Source organism: Paroedura picta, chromosome 1 (genome assembly GCF_049243985.1).
Source record: "Paroedura picta isolate Pp20150507F chromosome 1, Ppicta_v3.0, whole genome shotgun sequence".
Classification (NCBI taxonomy): Eukaryota; Metazoa; Chordata; class Lepidosauria; order Squamata; family Gekkonidae; genus Paroedura; species Paroedura picta.
In genome coordinates, this window is record NC_135369.1 from 61990977 (window position 1) to 62017550 (window position 26574).

The following is a 26574-nucleotide window of genomic DNA, read 5'->3' on the forward strand; positions in this document are numbered from 1 at the left end:
CAGAACCAATGGGATGAAATTAATTCAAAAGAAATTCTGTCTAAACATCAGGAAGAAGTTCCTGACAGAGCGGTTTCTCGGTAGAACAGGCTTCCTTGGGAGGTGGTGGGTTCTCAATCTTTGGAAATTTTTAAACAGCCATCTGATGGAGAGGCTGATTCTACGAAGGCTTAAGGGGATGACAGGTTACAGTGGATGAGCGATAGGGTTGTGAGTGTCCTGCACAGTGCAGGGGGTTGGACTAGATGACCCATTAGGTCCCTTCCAACTCTATTATTCTATGATTCTATTACTAACACTAATACATCTCTTAAATAAATCTCTATTAAAAATAAATAAAAGCACTACAAACACTAATAAAGAAGAATTTCCTAACCTGGAGCAGGCAACCTAAAGAGAACTGATATCTGAAGCTGAGAGATCCATTGTCATGCCAGGAAATTTCCAGGCCCTACCTGAAGGTTGGTAACTCTAGAAGGAGAGACTTAAGCTGGGAAAAGGGACGAAACAACTAGGGCTTTCAGGAAAAGGAAAGTAGGGAAAGTGTAGTAGGAGGAAATACTTGTGGCTTCCTGCTTGTATATTCAATTAAGGCAAATTATCAAGATAAACCATTTTCCTTAAATTTAGAAGGCCAGCTATATTTTTGTTATGGTTTATAGATAATACAGATAAAAATGAAAGGAAGTGTTAAAATTTGCAATAAAATTGTAATGATTAAACTGCACAAAGCAGTAATATACATGTACTAACTTACATTCTTTTCATCTTTTGGCTCCACTTCTGATGATCCTTTCTCAGCAATTCTTCTCCTTTTAGTAGAGAGAGAGAGAGAGAAAGTGCATTCTCAGTCACTCCTCAGAAAACAAAACTGCCAAGATTTGACTTTGCTATCATTTTACCCAACATAAAAAAATATTGTTTTCTACTGGAACATGGGTTAGCATCAAGTACACAAATGTTGCTTAACACATCAAGGAATGCTTACAATAATCAAAGCAAACTAAGTCAATTGTTAATAATACAATGAAGTCCAGGTCGGCCAGTTATACAGAGCTCCTAGATTTCATGTAAAAATCCTTTGTGCATAAAAAAACTGGGTAGGGCCATGGTTCACTTGCAGAACATCTTCACTGCATCCAGGAGGCCTCAAGTTCAATACTTGCACTTCCAGCTAAAATATCAGGTAGCAGGAATACCTTGACATGAAGCTCTAGGGAGCTGCTGCCAGTTGGAGCAGACAACATTGACTTTGACAGACCACTAGTCTGACTCAATATAAGGCTGGTTCATGTGTCCAAATACAAGGCAAAACGTGCAGGAAGTATCCTGTCCATGTTATGAGAAACACATTCCCTCTCCATCTGTACTATTCTAGTCAATGAGGGAAGTCTTACCTATGATTGGAATATAAAGAAGTAGCAATGCCATGCTTATTCTCAGCTATTCAGCTCCAAAGGAAGCCTCCAGCACAGATGAGCAGTAAAACATGAATTATATATAAAAAAGAGCACTGACAATAATAAAAGAAGCAGAACAACAGCTTGGAATAGAAAGAGCCTGCAGGTAAGGTAATTAAAAGGATAACAACAATAGCTAAAAACTCAACAGGAAGCTGTTGTGCAAAAAAGCATAAAAAAGCAGTGTACAGAAAGTTAAGCTAGGCAAGAATATGACAAAAACCCTGCTGTATCAAATCAGTGATCCATCTAGTCCAGCATCCTGTCTCTCGCAGTAAACAACTGGTAACTCAAGAGGGCAAATACCAAAGCACAGTGGCTGAGGCTATTGCCTCCTGGTACTACTGCTGAATATGTAGGCTCTCTTTAGTCATTATGGCTAGTAGCCTCTAACAGATCTCCATGAATCTGCCTAATTCCCTTTTAAAGCCTTTGTTGTTGTTAGGTGCGAAGTTGTGTTCGACCGCGACCCCATGGACAATGATCCTCCAGGCTTTCCTGTCCTCTACCATTTCTCGAAGTCCATTTAGGTTTGCACCGACTGCTTCAGTGATTCCATCCAGGCACCTCATTCTCTGTCGTCCCCTTCTTCTTTTGTCCTCAATTGCTCCCAGCATTAAGATCTTCTCCAGGAGTCCTTCCTTCTCATGAGGTGGCCAAAGTATTTGAATTTCATCTTCAGGATCTGGCCTTCTAAGGAGCAGGCAGGGCTGATCTCCTCTAGGACTGACCGGTTTGTTCGCCTTGCAGTCCAAGGGACTCGCAAGAGTCTTCTCCAGCACCAGAGTTCAAAAGCCTCAATTCTTTGACGCCCGGTCTTCCTTATGGTCCAACTTTCACAGCTGCTGGTTTTTACATTGTAACTGGGAAGACCATAGCCTTGACTAGACGCACTTTTGTTGGCAGGGTGATGTCTCTGCTTTTTAGGATGCTGGCTAGATTTGCCATAGCTTTCCCCCCCCAGGAGTAAGCATCTTTTAATTTCTTGGAGCCCAGGAAAATAAAATCTGTCACTACCTCAATTTCTTCCCCATCTATTTGCCAGGATTTGAGAGGGCCGGATGCCATGATCTTCGTTTTCTTGATGTTGAGTTTCAAGCCAACTTTTGCACCCTCCTCCTTCACCCGCATCAACAGGCTCTTTAGTTCCTATTCGCTTTCTGCCATTAGAGTGGTATCATCTGCATATCTGAGGTTGTTGATATTACTCCCTGCAATCTTGACCCCAATTTGTGACTCATCTAATCCCGCCTTTATCATTATGTGCTCCGCATACAAGTTAAATAGGCAAGGCAACAGTATACAGCCTTCCTGAACTCCTTTCTCAATTTAAAACCAATCAGTGATTCCATGCCCGGTTCTCACTGTTCAACTGGAATGCTGTCACCTCCACTAGCTTTATTGTTGCTCAGACTTCCTAAGGCACATTTGACTTCACATTCCAGGATGTCTGGCTCCAGGTCAGTAACAACCCCATTGTGGTTATCAGGTATGTTAAGCTCGCTCTTATATAGTTCCTCTGTATAATTTTGCCACCTTTTTAAAATCTCTTCTGCTTCTGTGAGTCCCTACCATTTTGGTCCCTTATCATACCCATCTTCGCATGAAATGTTTTCTTCATATCTCCAATTTTCTTGAAAAGATCTTTAGTCCTCCCCATTCTATTGTTTTCTTCTATTTGTTTGCACTGTTAATTTAAAAAGGCATTCTTATCTCTTTTAGCTATTCTCTGGAATTCAGCGTTCAGTTGGGTGTATCTTTATCTTTCTCCCTTGCTTTTCACTTCCCTTCTCTCCTCAGCTATTTGTAAAGCTTCCTCAGACAGCCATTTTGCTTTCTTGCATTTCTTTCTCTTTGGTATGGTTTTAGTTGTTACCACTTGTACAATGTTGTGAACCTCTGTCCATAGTTCTTCATGTACTCGGTCTATCAGATCTAATTCCTTAAATCTATTTGTCACCTCTACTGTATATTCGTCGGGGATATGATTTAGTTCATACTTGGAGTGCCCCAGTGCTTTTCCCTACTTTCTTCAATTTAAGCCTAAATTTTGCAACAAGAAGCTGATGATCTGAACCACAATCAGCTCCTGGTCTTGTTTTTACTGACTGTATAGAACTTCTCCATCTTTGGCTGCAGAGCACATAGTCAATCTGATTTCTGTTGACTGTCTGGTGATGTCCATGTATAGAGTCGTCTCTTGGGTTGTGGCCTGTTATCCCGGTTATCTTTTGGCTTCCTACTTTAGCATTCCAATCCCCGATGATGATAAGCACATCATTTTTTGGCCTTGCTTGTAGAAGGTGTTGTAGGGCTTCATAGAACTGGTCGACTTCATCCTCTTCAACAGCAGTGGTTGGAGCATAGACCTGAATTACTGTGATGTTGAATTACTGTGATGTTTAAAGCCTTACTATCACTATATCTCCTGGCAGCAAAGTCCACATCTTAATCACTTGTGAGTAATAAAGTAGTTCCTTTTACCCATCCTGAACCTCCTGTCCAGAAAGCTGGATGCTCCTGAGTTCTAGTTTTTTGGGAGAGGGAGAAAAAGTTCTCCCTGTCCATTCTCTTTACCCATTCCATATTTTTACAGACCTCTATCAAGTTCCCACTTAGTCATCACAGAGTCTTCAGCCTCTCCTCAATATCAATCCTGGTTGCCTTTTTCTGTATTTTACCAGCACTACAATGTCTTTTTAGAGATACTGTGACCAGAACTGCACAGTATTTCAAGTAAGGCATCACCATAAATCTATACCAGGGCATTATAGTATTGGAGTTGAACCCCTTGAAAGCTCACACCTTGAATAAATATTTGTTGGTCTTAAAGGTGCCACTGGACTCTGATTTTGTTTTACTGTGCTGCTTCAGACCAACCCGGCTACCCACTTGAATTCATCAGTTTGATGAGGCATTTTGTCAAAAAGTCTTTTGAAAGTCCAAGTAGAGATGGCAAGTCCAATCTTCCCCTAAAAATTATCTTGGATTTCAACTGCAATGTGTATCACCATACTTAACTACACTGAACTTCATTTGCCACATTATTGCTAACTCAACCAATTTGTGGCCAACTTGTTGCCAGTGTAGCACTCTGCTCCTCAAAATTCTCTTTTTACTTACATAATAATAATTATTAACTTACACTTTTTTTGCTAGGCCTTGTGCTCCCTTATGTTAACTTCTTTGGGGTAGACCTGCATTACTAATGATCCAAATCACAGAAGCCATCAAAGGCAAAACAGGCTTCTTTTAAAAAGACTTTAAAAGACTTCTGTGAAGGTCAGAGGACCAACTGTAAAGGTCAAATTATGGTCTTACCTTCTGGCCAGCAGTGCACTCATTTCTTCCATTAATCCACTTCCTCCTAGGGGAAGTGGCCCATTTCCACGCCCAGTATCTGTTTTAGGTGAAGCAGAGCTTGTTCCTCCACTTGGATTAGAAGACTCTTCATTCTGAATCAGACGGGAAATATACTGTCAGGAGGTATTTATTTTCATATAAGGAAACTTCATATATTTGAAAGTTCAGTTAATTTTTAAAACAACCGTAGATTTGGATGACCAAAAGCTCAGACACAGGTTGATATTGGCTTCTTATTATATCGATAAAATTCTGCACAGACCTTATAACTAAGTTTATTCTCATTCATGATAAAACATGTGAACAGATGACAACCTTCATTTGGTGCCTTAATGTTTTTTTAATATAAATATATATAGCTTTTACTTACCCGAGATACTTTTCTAAGTTTGGCTCCTGCAAGAGCAGCTGCTAGTCCTGTTAATGGGCGGTAATCTTCGGACATCGATCCCATGGAAAAACCAGTGGCAGGCAGAGGAGGGGCAGGAGGTGGAGGAGGAACCTGGTTAGGAAGGGGTGGTGGAGGAGGTGGCGGTGGTGGCGGCGGCGGCCCTGATGGTGGAAGAGGTGGTGGTGGTGGCGGCCCTGGGGGAGGTGGGACAGCTGATGGGGACTGAACAGGGCCAGTTGGAAGAGGTGGGGGTGGTGGAGGTGCAGGTGGCCCTTGGATAACACCTAATTAAAAAAACAAACACAAAAACCAAAGACAAAAATTGTGACACGAACTGCATACTATCAGACAAGAACTGCATACTACTTTCACGGGAACCCTTATTCAATAAGAAATATCTTGACACCACAACCAAGCATTCCCCATAATAATGTGTATTTTAAGAGTAACAAGCCAACAATTCACTGTAGAAAATCAGCTTCTCGGTAATAAACCATATTCAATATTCCGCAGAATTTGAATAACATATAAATAACATGTGAAGGAAAACTCTGAATAAAAATTAATGATTATAGCACCAAACCCGTATGTGTCCCAGCTATATGTCTATAATGCATATCTAATTTTAAAAATCAGATCCTATTTTAACGGACAATAATTAAAACAGAATTTCTATATTTATTTAGTTTTATCTCTCACTTATGAACTTTCTTAGAAGTATTAAAAGCATGTATTAGTGGAGTTAGATTTTAAAATGCTTATGGGGAAAGTATTTTCCCCACCCCAGTCTTTATAACATTGATTTTAAGCAGTAGTGAGTAAAACTTGCTTATGTCTAATAGATAAGAGTTTGGTTTGTGAGTACAGATTTTCATCTCTCCTTGAAATATTGGATTACTGCATGACTAACATCAATGGAACAGCTGCAAGTATAAGCTATTACTATCAGTTTACATACTGTCATATATATACACATATACATACACAACCAAACCAACAGTATGGAGTTCTGGATCTTTTTATTGAATAAAACAGAACTGAGAAAAACCTGTTTAACAGTCAAAATTAATCAACACTAAGCTGATCACTCTGCTAATGTCCAATCTTAAAAAAAAAAACATATTCAGCAACCAGTCACAGCATTCTTTAAAACATGAAACTTGGTGGATGAGAAAAGCACCATCTTTAAATTTTCCAAATTCCCCATTGCATACTTGCCAAACGTTTGGTGGGTGTGGGGTGGGTATTAAGATCACTGCAACTTCCAAGTTATTAAATCACATTTTGGATGCAAATTAGTTTTGAGTGCATTCCTGATTAGTTAATTAGTAGCAATAACAGAAAGCCTTACCCTGCTGGGACGGAGGTTCAATCGGCTGAGAGGCTGTCTGCAAGACTGGCTCAGAAGCAAAGGAGTCTCCCAGCACAGAGTTTATAGAGTTCTCAACAGAGGCAGGGGGAGCTGCAGAGGGAGAAGGGAGAACACTAGGCTTGGATGAGGGAGTCGAGGAATTAGGGGAGATTGGAGAAGCAGCTTGAGGTCCAGAGAGTGAAAGAGGCTGAAAGGAAGGTGGTGGTGGGGTTGGACCTGAGGTAGGTGGTGAAGGGGCTGGATAATTTGCCAATTCTGGAAGCCCATTGGGTGCTGTAGGGGATGGAGACATTTGGGACAACTGAGCAGTTACAGGAATTGGTAGGACAGGCTTTGGGCCTGTGGCTTTGCCAGGAGGGCTGCTAATCATTACAGGAGGAGATGGAGGAAGGGGTGCAAAACTAGAAGCAGACCAAGTAGTGGACTTGGTACTTGAAGTAAGAGAAACTGGGGGATTCACAGGTGAAGGTGGTCGAGAAGTTTTGTTCAGAGGACGGGGAACTGTGGCATAATGAGGAAGAACAGGGTGGAAGGCTGAACCCAATGATGTAGCAAAACGTGACGCAGAGTGCCTTAGCGGTGGTGTAGGGGGAGAGGAAATTGCCTGTGCAGAAGTCACTACAGAATAATCCGAAGTAGAGTCTGACATTGCTTTAGCATATGATGGAGGAGGTGCTGAAGGAGGCTGGCAGCTGGAGTATTCAGGAAGTGAAGTGCTATACGGGGAGCTGTCGTAAGATGGAGCTGGACAGAAGATGGAAAGCAGCAGCAAAGGCAGGATAAAAGAGGAAAGAGAGAAAAAGGGAGCTAATGAAGCAACAAAACCAGCATTCAAACAAAATTTATAAATGTAGACTATAGTTAGTACCAGAGGATTAGGCACAAGTAAATTACTGTTAGAAGAATTTATATACTATCAACAGATGCTTTCAATTTTGTCATATATTTGTTCCAATATCTGGATTTACAAGCACATTCTGGAAGTGCCAGAAACTCAGCTACAGAATAAGCTCTCAGGTAATCTGCAAACTCAATCAGTTGGAATCAAGTGTAGTGATCTTAACATTTGTTTTAAAACTAAGGAACAGCTTCAGTATATAAATAAATATGCCTCATCCTCCATAGAAAGTAGATAAACATTCATATTACAAAGTAGTAATTCCACACAAAGCATTAGAGATTAGAAAATTCTTCTTCAAGGTAATATTTTGCTTTACGGAGCACTGATTTTTCAACTTCTACAACATTAATCAGAAACTGATATACAATATAGAAATTGATCACTTAGGCTAGTCAGTAGCCATGTGCATGGCTACTGGTGACAATGAAAAACTGTCCTCAGTTGAACCATCTTAGCCATGATTTTGGATACAGTAGTCAAGTCAGAAGGCTTATTTTTCACCTTTCAGGGATTCTTATTTTAATCACTAAATATGTTTTAAATATTGCTACCACAAAAACAAATCTTTCTTTCAAAGTTTTTGTATCATATGACAAAAAACATTGCATACACACAGAGAGGAAGGTAAGTGAAAAAGTATTGCTACAAAATCATTGTAACCTTTATTAAACAAAAATATCAAAACATGAAATTATTGTTTCATGCCATATCCTCCATCTAGGTCTATACACTTGGGCAGGTGATATTTCCATTTCTCTAGCCTTTCCCTGAAGAATTCTGTGCTCTTTGATTTATGGCAGTTTTGCTACCCATGAGGGATTCTCAACTTGTGTTCCTTTTAAATGTTCCCTTAGTTATGGGAGCAAAAGGGACAAGATTAGGGCTGTAGGATGGATGGGATAAGGTTTTCCAATGAAATCGTACTACTATCTTGCTACCCTGAAAGAATGAGCAGGAGCATCACTGTGACGGGAAAATACTCCTTCAGCTTTGTGGACCAAAGAAGTCTGAAGGGGCAAGATCAGGGCTGTAATGTGGATGGGGTATGGTTCCCCAACAAAATTCTTGTAGTACATCCATCGCTACCCTCGAATAATGAGCAGGTGAATGGTTGTGATTGGGAAAAAATCCTCAGGATATTTCCGGACGTTTTTCTCACCAACACAGTTTACAATTTTCTTTAAAATTCTTTATAATAAGCCTCCATGATCATCCTCCATTCTTCAAGAAAACTTTTTTATTCAGAACTGGACAAAAAGCCAGTTGCAGCTGTAAACGTAGTGGGCGCTAGCAGGGCGAGACTGTAAAGAGAAAAAATCATGAACCTCCCCCATCTACCTTCCCCCATCCATATTTGATATTCTAACCCTGGGTCCTCTATTTTCTTTTGTATAAAAAATAAAACAGATATATATTAAAAGAAAAGAAAATTTTACTGGGAAAAAAAAGTATTTCATTTAGTAATTCATTAAAAATACTGTCCACACAGCTTGCTAAAAGGCTCTTAACAAGATTCTTTATGCAGACATGCCAACGGCAGTAAATTCAGACATACAATTCACACAATTGGCTGCTGCCAATTTATTGAGAAATAACCTAAAATATGCCTATTGCCTCTCCTCCATACTCTGAAGGAAAAGAGGCACACACTGTCCAAAGTGCAGACTGAAGTCTTATGGGCTGCAAGGCTGGAAGGAGGAGGCTACAAGAAAGCGATACACAAAAACAAGAGAACATAACGAAGTTTCACATAAGAGATTTTGCACTTCAACTGACTTGGATAATGCAAGCTAGCCAAATCTCCCGAGATTTCGGAAGCTAAGCAGGGTTGACACTAATCAGTATTTGGATGGGTCACCACCAAGGAATATCAGGGTCACTACACAGAGCCGTGCAATGGCAAGCCACCTTCTTTTGTTTCTTGCCTTGAAAACCCTATGGAGTCACCATAAATCGGCTGTGACTTGACAGCACTTTCTACTACCAGCAACAGCAAGAGGACATAACTAGAAAGTTTTACATAAGAGATCTCACTCTTCAACAGAAAAGGGAGCAGGAATAAGAGAAACTGTAGTCCCAGCATTAGGATGTGGATAACAGAACTAGAATTTATGGAATTTGGGGAAGAACTAAAATCAGATTTTTAGTAATATATTACTGAAAAGTTTGTAAGACATCTGGATATACACCCCAGAAGTGGCACAGCTCAGCAGGAAAAGCACTGGATCTCCTTTGGTGTAGTGAGAGCCAGTTTGGTGTAGTGGTTAGGAGTGCTGACTTCTAATCTGGCATGCCAGGTTCGATTCTGCGCTCCCCCACATGCAACCAGCTGGGTGACCTTGGGCTCGCCACGGCACTGATAAAATTGTTCTGACCGGGCAGTGATATCAGCGCTCTCTCAGCCTCACTCACCCCACAGGGTGTCTGTTGTGGGGAGAGGAAAAGGAAGGCGACCGTAAGCCGCTTTGAGCCTCCTTCGGGTAGGGAAAAGCGGCATATAAGAACCAACTCTTCTTCTTTATTTAAGATTTTGCATCTAGAATTGAATAGCACCAGCTTGGTGTAGTGGTTAGGAGCACCGACTTCTAATCTGCCAAGCCGGGTTTGATTCCCTGATCCTCCGCATACAGCCAGCTGGGTGACCTTAGGCCAGTCACAGCTCTGGTGAAGCTGTTCTGACTGAGCAGCAATATCAGGGCTCTCTCAGCCCCACTGACCCCACAGGTGTCTGTTGTGGGGAGAGGAAATGGAAGACAACTGGAAGCCACTTTGAGACTCCTTCAGCCAGTGAAAAGTGGGGTACAAAACCAACTCTTCTTCTAACATGGCCTGAACAACAGGATATTCTCCAAGAGATTCCAGGAAGTCACTTGCAACAACAAAAAATTCTAACCAGCCCGAAAACGTAGGAAAATAAAAGCTTAAGGGTAACTTCTGCAAATAGTTGGAAATGAGGAACTTCAAAATTGGCAGCAAGTAACTATCAAGGGCAAAATCTGTAGTTAGTACAGTTTCTTGCTCCGTTGCCTTTTGTATCAGTCTGTTGTATCTAATCAAGTTTCTTGAATTCTGATCTACATTATCCAGAGTTCCTGACAAAATGTTTGAGACAAACCAAAAAGAGAAAGTGTACGGAAATCACATAATCACACTGCTCCTCCCTCCCTCCCTCTTGTTCATGGACACAAGCTCTTGAACCATAGGGCAATGAAATACTTCTAAAGAATTTTAATTTGACTCTATCTTTTTATGCCAAGAGAAGCAGCAGCCAAAAACTTTACTGTACAATCACATTTTATATCCAAAAATAGGGTTTGGGAAACTGAATCTGGCAAGATGTTATTGTGCCCCAATATCCACCTCTGGATACCACACTTTCTTGTTTTTAGCCAGGGCCAGTCCACCATTATATCTGAGATAGTATCAGTGATGTCAGTCACACATGCTCATATGTTTCACAGGAAAGTCTCAATCATGCTAGGCTTCCAATACAGCATACCTTCTTTCCAGGAGGTACACACAAAATAAATTCAAAACAGATAAGGGGTGAGAAACAAAGGCAGCCTTCTAAGTTTAATTTATATTTCCCTTACCTATAAAATACTTTAGATAAAAAAAGTTCTTAAAGCAAGTTGAAAAGGTTAAGCATGGACATTTGTATAATGAAAGCTCAGATATATAACCATCACCTTCAATACAGAGTACATTTAGCTGCTAAGAATAACTGTTATATCTCACTGGATTATAGGTACTCAGGGAATAAGTAATTTTAAACGGAGACTACTTTTGTTAATGGAATCACACAAAGCATCTATTTCAAGGCAATTTTAAAGTTCTTACCAGCACTTGACAATTTTCTTTCTCTTTCCCATTCCAGCTGCTCTCTTTCTAGTTGTTCTTGGTGCTCCCTTTCCTGCCTTTCCCATTCCAATCTCTCCCGCTCTTGTCTTTCTCGTTCTTGTCTCTCTCTTTCTAGGCGCTCTTGCCGGTCCCGTTCTTGCCGGTCCCTCTCCAGTTGCTCCTGTTCCAATCTCTCTCGCTCCAGTCTTTCCTTTTCTAGCTTCTCTCTTTCCAGCCTCTCCCGCTCCAGCCTTTCCCTTTCCAGCTCCTTCTGGCGTTGCTGTTCCTGCAGCTGCCTACAATAAAGCAAGTAAAAAAAGGTTAAAAAGAATTGGGAAGATAAAGCTTGACCGATAATACTGAAAGTAGTGAGCCAATTAAAGTTTTGCAATGCTAAGTTGTTATTCTGATAACACACAGTAATGGCACTCTCCCTGTCCTCTGGGAGCTGTACCTCATGCAGGCTGATTCAGCAAACTCTGTGTTGGGGCAACGGTGTCCGTGCTCACAGAGAGGGCTCTGAATGCTGCCTCTGGCACCCATGTCATAGGTTCACCACCACTGGCCTAAAGCATCCATGGTTAGTATTTGTCCAGGTGAGCCTTTCTCAACTTCTTTACCATTGAGAAACCCCTGAAACATTCTTCAGGCTCTGAGAAATCTGAGAAGTCGTGCAGAATATAGTTGGGAAGCATAGCTGTGTACATACCCACCTGGGGCCCCTTCCCTTCCCAGGCCCATCACTGGCCATTTGGGGGGGGGGGCAACATGACCATATGTGGCCATACATGACCATATAATATAAAAATAATATAAATAAATAAGCAAAATACTGGTTTAAAATCTCTTCATTACTATATAACATTTTGTGGTGACTACAGACTACTATATACACTTATTAGCTGGTGCAACAAATCTTAGCAAAAACTCACTGAACAATAAACTTTTTAACAAAAAACCTTTGTGTCACTGAATCATATGTATTTTTCATTTACTAATACATACAATTCAGAAAAACAAACACGTTTCTTTGAATTAGAAAGCTCTACCAACAGAGGGCAGCAAAGCCTAGCAGCATTTTTTCATTTACAACATTAAACCAAGCCAGAGTTATCATCCCTATGCAAAGAATGCTTAGCTCAACATAGCTGTAAATCACTATGTAGTTTACTACCTGGGAATTTCAGGAAAGGCAATGAGAAGTACATTCTTTATAATCAAGGTTTCCTCTGTATATTTACTGTACACAAATCATTTTAAAAAGATTTTGAAACTATATTATACAATTATCCTGCAGTTGCACAAGTCTCCTAGTTGCATCCTGTCTAGGTTACTCCTTCTCTCTGAGGAAGAGCACTTACACTTGGAAGCTCACGCCTTGAATAAATCTTTGTTGGTTTTAAGGTGCTACTGGATTTTGTTATCCTTCTTCTAAAAGTAAGTTTAAAAATTCAGGCACCTCCAAACCATTCACTGACATTTTAACAGTTCTGCCCCTATATTTCATGGAATGTTGATCAAGTACCAGTAGATTTTGAAATATACATTACAAACCTGTATTATTAGCTTTCTCAGCTTTTACTTTGGAAAATTGAGCTCTTTTAAAAGATACATAAACAATCCTTATCCATGGTTCCTCTCTATATTTGTGAAACAGCCTGGGGGGGGGGGGGGGTGGAACGTGTCTGGCTGTCCAAGTTGGAATAGGGCCAATCAGGGTGCAGCCAGCATTGCTGGCCCTGCTCCTACAGCTCCCTCCCTCCCTCCCTGGACCCCAGCCACGTTCCTCTAAACGCGTTAAGAATTAAAAGCCTATACTAGTCATACCCTTCCTGTGCTCACTGAAATCAACATTTATTAATATGCTGAGGAACATACATTAAGATCATGGCTTGAAAAATACCCCTTCACACCTGGGCCCCACAGTGATTCAAGTCTCCCCTGTCCTTTGAGACAGTGGAGGAAACCAACCCCTAAAGCCTTGGGGGGCTCACTTAGCAGGGCAGCTGACTGCATCCCTACACATGCCACAGTCAGTGCCCCCAACCTGGAAGCCTATGGCTGGGATTCTGAGCAGTCCTTGGTGTCCTTCAGATTCCCCAGCCAGGAAGCCTCAGGCAGGGACTCAGAGCCGTCCTTAAAATATTTTTTCTTCATCTTTGGAGCTGATAAACCAGAGCATCCAACTGACACAGCCCCCATGGATTTTCCTTCCAATAAAACTAGAATGAAGGTATGCAATCTCTTTTTTGGATTGTTTTGGAAATGAGTGGAGCTAGCCATTTATTTATTTATAATTATTTATATTTCGACTTATAGACCGCCGCTCCCTAAAAGGGCTCGTGGCAGTTTACATCACAACAATAAACACATAATCCGATAAAACATACCCCATAAAACTTCCCAATTTATCAACTAACAAGCAGCAATTTACCTTCCACCTGAGCAGAGGGCTATCCAAAATTGGAAGGCCAATCCTTGGTCACCCAGATAAGGCCACCCGATCCTTGGATCACTTCCCCCACTGAAGTAGGAATCCTCTCAATACCTGTGCCCTTAGAATCTAGCCCAATAGTTCTCGACAAGTTGGCTCGGGGCAGCTTATCAATAAGGCAAATAGCCTTTACAATAATAAATACAGTAAAAACACTAAAACACCCTTCCCCCCAATTAAAACACAGTAGTTAAACCCCATAAATAACCAATGCATAGTTATATACACAATGTTCAGGTAGCCACATGAGCCTCTTGTGGCGCAGAGTGGTAAGGCAGCCGACATGCTGTCAGAAGCTCTGACCATGAGGCTGGGAGTTCGATCCCAGCAGCCGGCTCAAGGTTGATTCAGCCTTCCATCCTTCCGAGGTGGGTAAAATGAGTACCCAGCTTGCTGGGGGGTAAAACGGTAATTACTGGGGAAGGGAATGGCAAACCCCAAGGGTCAGGCATGACCCAATGCTTGCACAGGAGATACCTTTACCTTTACCAGGTAGCCACTTGGTATATCTCCACCAAAGGCACTCCATCCAAGAAAGTGTAGAAGAAGCCGCTATCCTTGTAGAATGTGCATGGATGTTTAATGGGCATGACATTTTGGCCCTCACATAACATTTGCTAATACCCATCTGGACAGTGTCTGAAAGACACTCCTATCCTTCTTTGAACCACAAAAGCAAATATAGAGCACCTTAAGCTTACAAAACTCAAGGGTACTCCTGTGGTAGGATAATAATGCCCTCCTAGCATCTAAAGAATGCAACAAACACCCATTGTCTGAGTTCAGTGTGGGGAAAAGTATGGGCAACACAATATCTTGGGATAAATTTATGTATTCTTGTTTTGTGGTTCGAGTCACCAGAAGAGGGCAGGCAATAACAACAACAACAACAACAACAACAACAACAAAAGTATTAGATTTCTTACTGGCTGCTCTCGTAAAAAGTCTTGTGGCGGATTACAAAATAAAACCCTACATCAATTAAAACATTTTAAACATTAATATTAAACAGACAACAAGCTCTAGCAGCAAAAAAAATCAAGAACTCCTCCTATATACACCCTCACCCTCCTAGAAAGAAAATGGGGCTTCTACAGGAAGATGTGGTTGCATAACAACTTTCAGAGATTGCCCCACTAAAGATCAAACCATTTTTAGCAGCAAAAAGTGGCAACCTTACACAGAAGAGGCCCCTTCAAGCTATGATTCCATGAAGACAATGCAAGATCACTGAAGATGCAAAATGTAGTATATAATAGTGTAGATAAAGAATAGTGGGATATAAGCTGCAATAGCCAACGCAGGTGGAAAAGTTTTCCCACGGGGCCCAATATAACTGACATATCACTGGAAGCATGATCTTCCGCACCATGGCCTTCAGGGTTAGTGGAATATGACAAAGTATATTGCCCAAAAAATAAGACAGGGAATTTAAGTGAAAAGGAAAATTGATGTGTTGTTCCCTGGATACCCACCAGGTGACACAGCACTATCAAACAGTTGTAAAAGTCAAAGGTTTTTGAATACTGTATCATTCCCCTCACCAAGTGGAAGGAGCAGCAAATGATCTCATCTTCCCCCTCTTGCAACATAAAGGGCACTGCACACTGTAGAAAGGCTTATATGTGGGGTTCCTCAAGTGAGAAAAATCACATTCCCAAATCCATAATATCACAACCAGTTATGGCCACTGTAACTTTTGCTGGGTGCATCTACTCAAAACTCAGTGGAGGCCTGGTGGATAGGTGTGAGCAGATCATCATTATAGCAAAAACATTAGGATGTACTGTGTCCTCCTACTTGCCAATGGATAACTGAGTTGGCTTATTCTCAGCAACAAATTGCACAATTTTATTTATTTATTCAGAACATTTCTATGAAACCTTTCCACACTACCTGGTGACCATCAGAACAATGTTTTGAATTCAAATATCTATCTATCAAGAGTTAGAGATAAGTACATGCAATATTTAAAATTATTCAATTAAACATATATATTAACGGGAAAGAGGGCTAATATAAATTAGTGAGGGAATGCCAAACAAAAATTTTTCACATGCTGGCATTAGAAAACTGTAGTGGAAGACAGATGGGTAGGAATAGCATTAACATCCTATAAAATGCCAACAGTTATTGTCAGTGGGTACATGCCTATGAGTTTCAAAGAAGATAGATTCAGGTTGGTAGCCATGTTGTTTTGAAGAATCATAGAATAATAGATTTGGAAGGGACCTCATGGGTCATCTAGTACAACCTCCTGCACTATGCAGGACACTCACATCCCAATTGCTCATCTAATGTAACCTGCCATCCCTTTGCCTTTACAGAATCAGCCTCTCCGTCAGATGGCTATCCAGCCTCTGTTTAAAAATTTCCAAACATGGAGAACCCACCACCTCCTGAGGAATCCTGTTCCACTGAGAAACCACTCTAACTGTGAGGAACTTCTTCCAGATGTTTAGATGGAATTTCTTTTGAATTAATTTCATCCCATTTGTTCTGGTCTGTCCCTCTGGGGCAAGAGAGAACAATTCTGCTCCATCCTCCATATGGCACCCTTTTAAGAAGCAGAACAAAGTTTGAGTCCAGTGGCACCTTTAAGACCAGCGAAGTTTTATTTATGGTGTGCTCACACTTTGAATAAAACATTGCTGGTCTTAAATATGCTACTGAACTCAAACTTTGTTTTTTTTTTAAATCCCTATACCAGTCACAGAAAAGTCTTCACAATAGGCCTACCAATTCCAAAGACATACTCATATCAGTAACCAGAGAGTTTAAAAGGATGTGCTTTAGAAGAACAGTCATGTCTGACCATCTATAAAAGAGACAGAAGTAATTGAGCTGGAACTGTGAAGCAGTTGGTCCTGAAGTACACTTGTGCCAAATAAGTCAAAATTATAGGAAATGATAAGCAAAAAAAAAAGTGGAGATTTCAGCTGCCATTAATATCCATCACCAGGTAACACCATCTTTCTCCTCAGAACAATGAAATATCAGGATTAGATAAAGCTCTTTCTCAAAAGTCAGCAAGTCTTTCTGCAAAGAACTGGGATTAGTGGGATTGATCAGAAGACCTCTCGAGAACTGAAGAATCAAACTCCACTGCATATCCCATTCTAATGTTGGTTAGATAAAAAGAATTAGTGATGAAGCCAGAATTTCTTCAAGGTTAATCATTTTTGAAGAAGACTAGGGAAACAGCACTGCAGAAGAAGTTGTATCCAAACGTACATACAAACAAACATTTTTTAAACTTTTGGTAGAGGTTCTAGCAGCATTTTAAAAGTATGGGCGAGTCTTTTAATAAAACCCTGGAGAACCACAGATCATTCAACAGAAAAGGAAGCTTTAATGGTGTAGCATCAGGTTAGTTAAGAGTAAATACCAAAGAGTAAATACCAAAGAGTAAAACCCCAACAGAGTTTTCTCCTGTCTGAGAGTAAAGTGAGCAGATAAACTATACTGAAATAAGGAACAGTGGATCTAGGTGCTAGCTGTATAATGCCACTATACATGAAGCATCAGTAGTTTGCTTGGTGTCAAATGGAGGAACAATTATTATGGTATACATTAGTGATCCCCAACCCCCGGGCTACGGCCTGGCTCCGGGCCGCAGCTCCCTCTTCCCGCCCCCCCCCCCAGCAGCGAGAAGCTCGCCAGGCCGCAAGCAAATTGGCCGCCGAAGCGGCCAATTAGCTTGCGGCCCGGCAAGCGTCTTGCTTTGGGAGGGGGGGAAAGAGAAGCCAGGAAGATTTGCTGGCGGCCTGGAGGGGCGGGGAGAGGGAGCTGCGGCTGCCGGCATGCCAGCGGCGCAAACGGGTGCACATGGACTGCCGTGCATGCGCGTTTGCATCCGGCGGCACTGCAAACGTGCATGTGCGGCAGTTCTGCGCATGCACACATGCGCAGTGCTGCCGTGCATGAGCGTTTGCGCCCCGGCCGGACGCAAACACGCACGCGTGGGAAGTCCGTTTGCGCTGGGGCTGCTGCGTGTGCGCGGGGCCCCGGGCCGCCCTCTCCCCTTACTTCGCAGCAGCGGGCCGCGGCAGCCAGAAGGTTGCCGACCGCTGGTATACATGAATAAGGCAAGAGTACAGAAAAGGAGGACTGATCATCATTATCTGCCTAACCTACTTCACAGGATTGTTGTGTGGATGACATGAAGAGAGAGCAATGTTAGTTGCACTGAGCTCCTTGGAGAAAAAATGGATAAAAAGAGGATGTGATAGATTTATAAAGAATCATAGAATCATAGAGTTGGAAGGGGCCATACAGGCCATCTAGTCCAACCCCCTGCTCAACGCAGGATTAGCCCTAAGCATCCTAAAGCATCCAAGAAAAGTGTGTATCCAACCTTTGCTTGAAGACTTCCAGTGAGGGGGAGCTCACCACCTCCTTAGGCAGCCTATTCCACTGCTGAACTACTCTGACTGTGAAAAACTTTTTCCTGATATCTAGCCTATATCGTTGTACTTGAAGTTTAAACCCATTACTGCGTGTCCTCTCCTCTGCAGCCAGCAGAAACAGCATCCTGCCCTCCTCCAAGTGACAACCTTTCAAATACTTAAAGAGGGCTATCATGTCCCCTCTCAACCTCCTTTTCTCCAGGCTGAACATTCCCAAGTGCCTCAACTTATCTTCATAGGGCTTGGTCCCTTGGCCCCAGATCATCTTCGTCACTCTCCTCTGTACCCTTTCAATTTTATCTACGTCCTTCTTGAAGTGAGGCCTCCAGAACTGCACACAGTACTCCAAGTGTGGTCTGACCAGTGCCGTATACAATGGGACTATGACATCTTGTGATTTTGATGTGATGCCTCTGTTGATACAGCCCCAAATGGCATTTGCCTTTTTTACCGCTGCATCACACTGCCTGCTCATGTTTAGTTTACAATCCACAAGTACCCCAAGGTCTCGTTCACACACAGTGTTACCTAGAAGCGTATCCCCCATCCAGTAGGCATGCTTTTCATTTTTCTGACCCAGATGCAGAACTTTACACTTATCTTTATTAAATTGCATCTTGTTCTCATTTGCCCATTTTTCCATTGTGTTCAGATCTCGTTGAACTCTGTCTCTATCTTCTGGAGTATTTGCCAGTCCTCCCAATTTGGTGTCATCTGCTAACTTGATGAGTAGTCCCTCCACCCCCTCATCTAGATCATTAATAAATATGTTAAAAAGTACCGGGCCGAGCACCGAGCCCTGAGGTACCCCGCTACTCACCTCTCTCCAGTCTGATGAAACACCATTGACAACAACTCTTTGAGTGCGGTTCTCTAACCAATTCCCTATCCACCTGACTATCTGAAAATCCAGATTGCAGTCCTTCAATTTATCCATCAGAACATCATGGGGAACCTTCTCAAAAGCTTTACTAAAATCCAAGTAAATGACATCAACCGAATTTCCCCGATCCAGCAAACCTGTTACTTGGTCAAAAAAGGAAACCAGGTTGGTCTGGCAGGACCTGTTGGAGTCCATGCTGACTTCCTTGGATCACCAAATTGTCCTCCAGATGTTTGCAGATCGCTCCCTTTAATATCTGCTCCATTATCTTCCCCACAACAGAGGTCAGACTCACTGGTCTGTAGTTTCCTGGGTCATCCTTCCTCCCTTTTTTGAAGATCGGAATAACATTTGCTCTCTTCCAGTCCTCCGGGACATCTCCAGTCCTTAAAGAGGTTCCGAAGATGATGGACAAGGGCTGTGCAAGTTCCCTGGAAAGTTCTTTGAGTACTCTCGGGTGCATTTCATCCGGACCAGGGGATTTGAACTCATCCAGTGCAGCTAAATGCCTCTCGACCACCTCTCTATCCATGTTAACCTGCCACCCAGACACTGTCCTTTGGCTATGGCCATCTCTAGATGTGCCTAAACACTTTGACCTGTGGGAAAAAACAGATGTAAAATAGGCACTAAGCCTTTCTGCTTTCTCTGCATCTTCTGTTAGAGTTTGTCCATCCGCACCCAACAGTGGGCCTATTGCCCCCTTTACTTTACGTTTGCTCCTCACATAACTGAAAAATCTTTTTTTGTTACAATGGGCTTCCCTGGCCAATCTTAGCTCACTCTCAGCTTTGGCCTTTCTGATGATTGATCTACAGTGCCTAGTAACCTGTAGGTACTCTTCTTTAGAGCTGTGTCCTTCCCTCCATTTCCTGAACATTTTCCTTTTCTTTCTTAGTTCCTCTTGAAGTTCTCTGTTCATCCAGATAGGCTTCTTAGAGCTCCTGCAGTGTTTTCGTCTTTCTGGGATAGTCATTGATTGAGCATGCAATAGCTCTTGTTTGAGTAGCGCCCACCCTTCACAAGCCATCACTACATCCGACATCTTTTTTTTAGGCTATTTCTGGTGTGCTAACCTACTTTTTTTTCTTTTTTAAACACAATGTTGAATTCCTCCTTGCCCATATTTCTAGGGAATGAAGATAATTTTTTTAATTAAACAATTTACTAATTAAATAACAAGTTTAGATTAAACATCTATTCTCTTGATAAATTAAAGTTCATTCACACATAAAAACTGCTCAGATAATAAAAGCAGGCTGAGTCAAAATGTATCCAAAAGTAGGTGTTTTTCATTCACAAAGGTGGGGAGGGAATCCCATGATTTCTGGTTTAACTACTTAAGCTGTAGCACACCATAGTGCATCTTATACAGGTCCTGACAGTCCTCCAACCCTCAGGAATAGTACTTTTTATGGTACAGGTTATAGGGCATAGAAGACAGGTAGAAGTGGGAGAGATTCATTCTATAATAGGAGTTTAACTTGTGGTTCCTTAAATCTAAAACATGGATACCAAAAATATATTTGTTGTTAGGGTAACCTATATTAAAAAGTATAATTTGTGACAGGATTTAGACATTCATTTGAGATGCAAAACAAAACATGTTAAAGCATGTTAACATCCATGTCTAGGCACATGTGATTAAATCAGGGAGACACTTATATTGGTCCAAGAAAAAAAAATTCCCATCTAGATGGATGACTTGGAAATTTATTTAAGACAATTTATATATTGCCTCTCCAGATACCCATTCCAGGAAGCTTACAAAGTAAAACATGCTGAATTCATAAAACATAAATATTAAAAAGCAGCACTTTGAATGATGCCCAAAAATAGGAAGGTGAGGCAGTTCACTTCTTTCAGGACAGAGGTGATATGATCTATCTCAGTGGTCCCCAACCTTTTTATCACCGGGGACCACTCAACGCTTGACAATTATGCTGAGGCCCACTGCCCTACGCTCTCTGACTCTGGTCGCTATGGTAATGTTTAAACATCCCTTCAAAATAAGATACAGACACGCCACAACAATGAACATAAGGAACATTTTATTTTCATGGAAATTTTAACTCATGACAATGACAAATCAATGGGAACCCTGAGCTTGTTTCTGTGCAACGAGATAGTCCCATGTGCGCCTGCCGGATCGTGGATGAAGGGCCGGGAGGGGGGGGGGAGGCGTCCTTCACAGCCCACCTCCAGTTAGTCTACGGACCACATGTGGTCCGCAGCCCACAGGTTGGGGATCGCTAATCTATCTAACCTGTGATAGCAGCTTGGCCATTTTGGAAGAGCTGAGGTTTCCAGACAGTTTTCAAGGGCAGTCCCACACACTAATCTAACCCGAATACATCCAAAACATGGATTACTATGCCCAGGTCATGCTTTTCAAGTAATGGTCCTTTGCGGGCATATCGGTTGAAGCTAGTAATGTTGCCATGTGCCACAACTGTACAAACACATTTCTTTCACAAACAAAAGTCAATGCACTCCTGCAAACAGTACTGCAGGAAATAGGCAGTAAAATGATCTTAAAAACACAAAGGGCTAGGTAGTGTGAGATTTCTGAATGAAGGTCTGGTTTTATTCAAACTTAATAAAGAAAAACTTCATTGCAGAACTGCATAAGACCTAGAAGTCACCATAATGATGCTATCTACAGTCTAATTAGAACTACCAAAGCATACATTAGTAATGTTCATTTGACTGAAGGTATAGCTTTATATTATCCTCTTGTATGTTAAACACCCATCACGTTTATCAATATAACAGAATTCTGTTTCAGACACAGCTAAAAACTTGCTTGTCCCTACTAGAGTACTGTGTTTTGAATACACAAGGGGCCAAGCCATCCTTGAGGTATATTTAAATAACTTTTGCTAATTAGCCTGACTACTTAGATGGAAATTGTTTAATTTTTATTCAACTTTTCTTGAAAATAGACCCGTGTACTTACAGGAGAAGCTGGTCAACCTTTGGTCCATTGTATCTCTGAAGGATAGTGTGAGGACTATACACTCGCATTGTTTCTGTAGTCTGTACACTTTTTCCAACAGTTGCCCTTTTTATAAGCATAGACATTCAGTAACAAGTATTTATAGACATTAACTCAATGAGTTACTGATATATGATACAGCAACTCATTTGACCTTCTTGACATCTACACCATTTCTAGTCAGGATGATGCTATGTTAATATCATGAGTTGTTCAAAAACATAATATGATCTAACACTATTTTCATGCAATAATTATAAAGTTATGCTATTTCTTGGAATTTGTTCAATAATGTAGAATTATATACAAAACACTAATACAGGACACATTAGAACTGAGCAAGCTTTTGTACAGCAAGATTTGATGCCTGGCAAGCATTAATTTCTAGATTTGGCAAAACAAACATCCAAGGGTTCCACTAAATTTTTTTGACTAAACTAGTGTCTGCCAAACATTAGGCTATTATGAAGTTAGTGGGAATACAGGAATGGGAAAATATTGATACAATTAATGGAAACATGGAAAACTTAAAATGGTATCAAAGGAAAGACTATGATATCATCCTTAGTGACTTGGTATGCACTGAAATCTTTATTCTCTCCATAACTGTAAGGTGAGCCAAACAAAGGAATCAGTTGATAAAAACATTAAGAATATGCATCTCTTCAAATATCAGGAGCAGGAATCAGGGAGTTGATTAGGATGACAATGGAATAAAAATTTTTACTGGTCTACTGGGCAAATAGAAAACTAGTAAGAACTCTAGGCTGGGATGGCATAATCTGAATGGGATCTTAAGCAATGTGAAATGGTTGATCTAGAGTCTACAGACAACATCCAAGAAATCACAGGCCAATTACTCTAACATCTGTTCCAGGTTAATGCAGCCAGCTGGGTGACCTTGGGCTCGCCACGGCACTCATAAAACTGTTCTGACCGAGCAGTGATATCAGGGCTCTCTCAGCCTCACCCACCTCACAGGGTGTCTGTTGCGGGGAGAGGAAAGGGAAGGCAACTGTAAGCCGCTTCGAGCCTCCTTTGGGTAGAGAAAAGCAGCATATAAGAACCAACTCTTCTTCTTCTTCTTCTTCGTAGAAACATAGAAAATTGTTAAGCACACCAAGGCAGTGGTCCCCAACCTTTTTCAGGCCGGGGACTGGGGAGGAGGCCCGGGGGGGGGGGGGGAGAGGGAGAGGGAGAGCAGCGCTCGCTGGCGGGTGCAAACGTGCAGGTGTGGAGCTGCCGCGCCTGCGCCTCCCCCAGTCTTGAGCGATTCAGCCGCCAAAGCAGCCGATTGCTCCCGCCACAGCGAGCGCCACACCGCAGGGGGGGGGGGCTCAGCCACTGGCATGCCAGCACTGGTACCTCCCCCCCCCATGGCCCAGTACCATGGGCTCCACAGCCCGATATTGGGTCGTGGCCCAGGGGTTGGGGAATACTGCACCAAGGAACAAATAAATAAATTTACATTGTATACTCAGGACTTCTAGAAGGCTTTTGACAAAGTGCTTCACCAAAGACTCAAGTTTACCAGTACTGGGGTAAGAAGAGGGATTCCTCTTGTGGAATGAGAAATGGTTAAACAACAAGAAGCTGACAGCAGGAATAAATGGATAGTTCTTGCAATGGAGTGAAATTTGGAGTTCTACGAGGATCAGACCTGGAACCTGTGCAATTTAATTTGAGCAAAAGTTATCTGGAATTGGGGACAAAGTAGTTTAGTAGACAGGATTTACTGGCTGTATCCCCACATCAAAGTGGCCCATCTGGCATCACCGAAAATTTATTTATTTTTATATTTATATACCGCCATTCTCAAATGTCTTGCGGCAGTTTACAGAAATTCATAAGAACAATAACATCCCATAAAAAACCATTAAAATGTAATTAAAACACAATATCACGATGGTGGATAATAAATATATAACCCACTGCCCCCCCCCTGTCCAGCAAAGGTCTATTACTCTCAATCTGGGAGCGAGGGACTTAGTCGGTTTCAGCTAGAGATCCACAGCTGACAGCGCTGGGAGCCGCCCTGGCCTCAACCATATGCCTGGCGGAAGAGCTCCATCATGCAGGCCCTGCGGAAAGCTGACAAATCCCGCAGGGCCCGTAGCTATTCCGGGAGCTTGTTCCACCAGGTTGGGGCCAGGGCTGAAAAAGCCCTTGCCAAGACCAGGCGTATGTCCCTTGGACCCGGGACCACCAGTAAATTCATAGTCGCAGAGCGAAGAGCTCCGCGGAGGATATAAGCAGATAAGCGGTCCCGCAGATAAGCCGGACCCAGACCAAGTATAGCCTTAAAGGTTAAAACCAGAACCATAAACTTGATCCAGAAGCAGACTGGTAACCAGTGCAGATGGCGTAGCTCCGGCTGAATATGGGCCCTCCATGATATTCCAGTGAGGACCCTTGCAGTCGCGTTCTTTACCAGCTGCGATTTCCGGATTAAAGCCAAGGGTAGGCTCACATAGAGCGAGTTATAGTAGTCTAGTCTGGAAGTGACCGTTGCATGGATTACTGTTGCCAAGTGTTCGGAGGGCAGGTAGGGTGCTAGTAGCCGCACTTGGCGCAGATGAAAAAACATAGTTCGGGCTACTTTTGCTACACCTTCTCTTTTGCTGCTCCTACTTTGAGGAATGAGCTCCCTCTTTTCAGAGAAGGAAAAATTATATCAGGTCCTATTTTGATGCCTTAATTTTTTATGTATTTTATCTACATCAATGCCAGTTTGGTGTCGTGGTTAGGAGTGCGGACTTCTAATCTGGCATGCCGGGTTCGATTCAGCACACCCTCAGCTGGGTGACCTTGGGCTTGCCATGGCACTGATAAAACTGCTCTGACCAAGCAGTGATATCACTCAGCCTCACCCACCTCACAGGGTGTCTGTTGTGGGGAGAGGAAAGGGAAGGTGACTGTAAGCCACTTTGAGCCTCCCTTGGGTAGAGAAAAGTGGCATATAAGAACCAACTCTTCTTCTTCTACATTTATAGCCACCTGGAGCTCTGTAAGGGAAAAAGGCTGTTAGTAAATGTTTTAAATAAAAACAGATCTGGAAAAATCTTCAAATCTAATGCCAACTGAATTGGGGGAAAATATTTATAAAGATGAAATATCAATAGTATCTGACACCATATAGTTACATATATATATAATCCTGTTTGGGGCATTTGGTGACAGTGTCAAGAGTTCAAATACAGATTTTATTAATATATTCTGACACTGTTCTGTAATAAAGCTTTTGTGGCATAAAATACTGCAATTAGTTAAGGTTATAACTGTATATGGTCTCCCAGTGGATCCTAAGGTTGCTCTACTCGGATAGCTAAAGGGCAGAACAGAAGACGGTAATATTTTTGAATTTAATAACTGTATGGTTTTTCACTGCAAGTTAATACATGATTACTAGCAAGGCACTTCTAAGGAATTTGAGAAACTGCTGTAATGTCAAAAACAATGTATTAATTCACAAACCCAAAAAATTTACTGAGAAATTGACACTTATTATTTACTGGAATGCGAAATATCAAGATTTGGCTGTGAATGAAAGCCAACGAAATTGTTGTTGAATGTAAAACAAGGGAAAGCTTCAAAACCAAAAGGAAGACCGAACGTGAGAGATCCCACCAGAGGGGATCCAAAGCTGAAAGTCATTGCAAATTCGGGTTCAGTGTTCATGACTTCCCCCTGACCTGCGACCACCCACAAATCCAACAAACTTCCATTTTCCAGGTTGGTGCCCACCTCTTGAGTGAAAGTCTGAACCTGGGTCTCTCAGATCCTACCTGGAAACTCTAACCACACAGCCTTTGATGGGATGGCTACTGTTGCATAGTAGAAAGCAGCTGGATCTGGGTATGTAAGGCAAGTAATATGGTTGCAAGTTTCCTGGCATTTCAGACAGAGCTGAACCTAATGAGCCCTCAAATCCCAGAACAGCCCTGGAAAGGACCCTACTCCTTTCTCCCGTCTTTCACTGACAAGGTTTGAAGGCTCAGAACAAAAAATCAGTTCATGTGTATAGATACACACTAATTCGAGTTGTTAATCAAGAATTATGTGTCTTATTTATTTCCAATCCTTGGTAAGCCAGAGGAAAAATTCTCAATAATTCATGTTGAACAGGATTCTGGTTCAAACAAAGCCTGTTTAAGGGGGTTTAATTGGGATTTCAATGAGGACCTTGTGACCCACCACGAGCCATGGTATGGGAGTGGTGGGATATAAATCACATAAATAAATAATTTTCTTCAGTACAGTAACAAAATATCAGGACATAAACTCTCAGTGGATCCTGGCTCACAGTGGCTTGGGTCTCCAGTAGATACAAGAATACCTCCTGTAGTTGCCTAACAACAGCCACAGAGGGCATTCATTTTAAAAACAACTGGCACTGCTTCTCTTATTGGGGAATATCACCCTTCAATGCATCTTTTCTCAACTTTTTTACTACTGAGAAATCC

The 26574-nt window shown here is 41.8% G+C and overlaps 1 protein-coding gene across 3 annotated transcripts in view; it reads right to left on the reverse strand.

Annotated features, from left to right (window-relative positions):
• The window catches only part of ENAH (ENAH actin regulator), a 137961-nt gene that overhangs the window by 12067 nt on the left and 99320 nt on the right, over positions 1-26574 (reverse strand). The window contains exons 5-9 of one of the 3 annotated variants that reach the window (XM_077340721.1): positions 11328-11623; positions 6566-7330; positions 5194-5498; positions 4782-4915; positions 758-812 (exon numbers count right to left, since the gene is read on the reverse strand). In XM_077340721.1, coding sequence (XP_077196836.1) covers positions 758-812; positions 4782-4915; positions 5194-5498; positions 6566-7330; positions 11328-11623 — 1555 coding nt within the window. The remainder of the gene's footprint in view (positions 1-757; positions 813-4781; positions 4916-5193; positions 5499-6565; positions 7331-11327; positions 11624-26574) is intronic. The other 2 variants (XM_077340726.1, XM_077340727.1) reach the window with 2 other exon arrangements.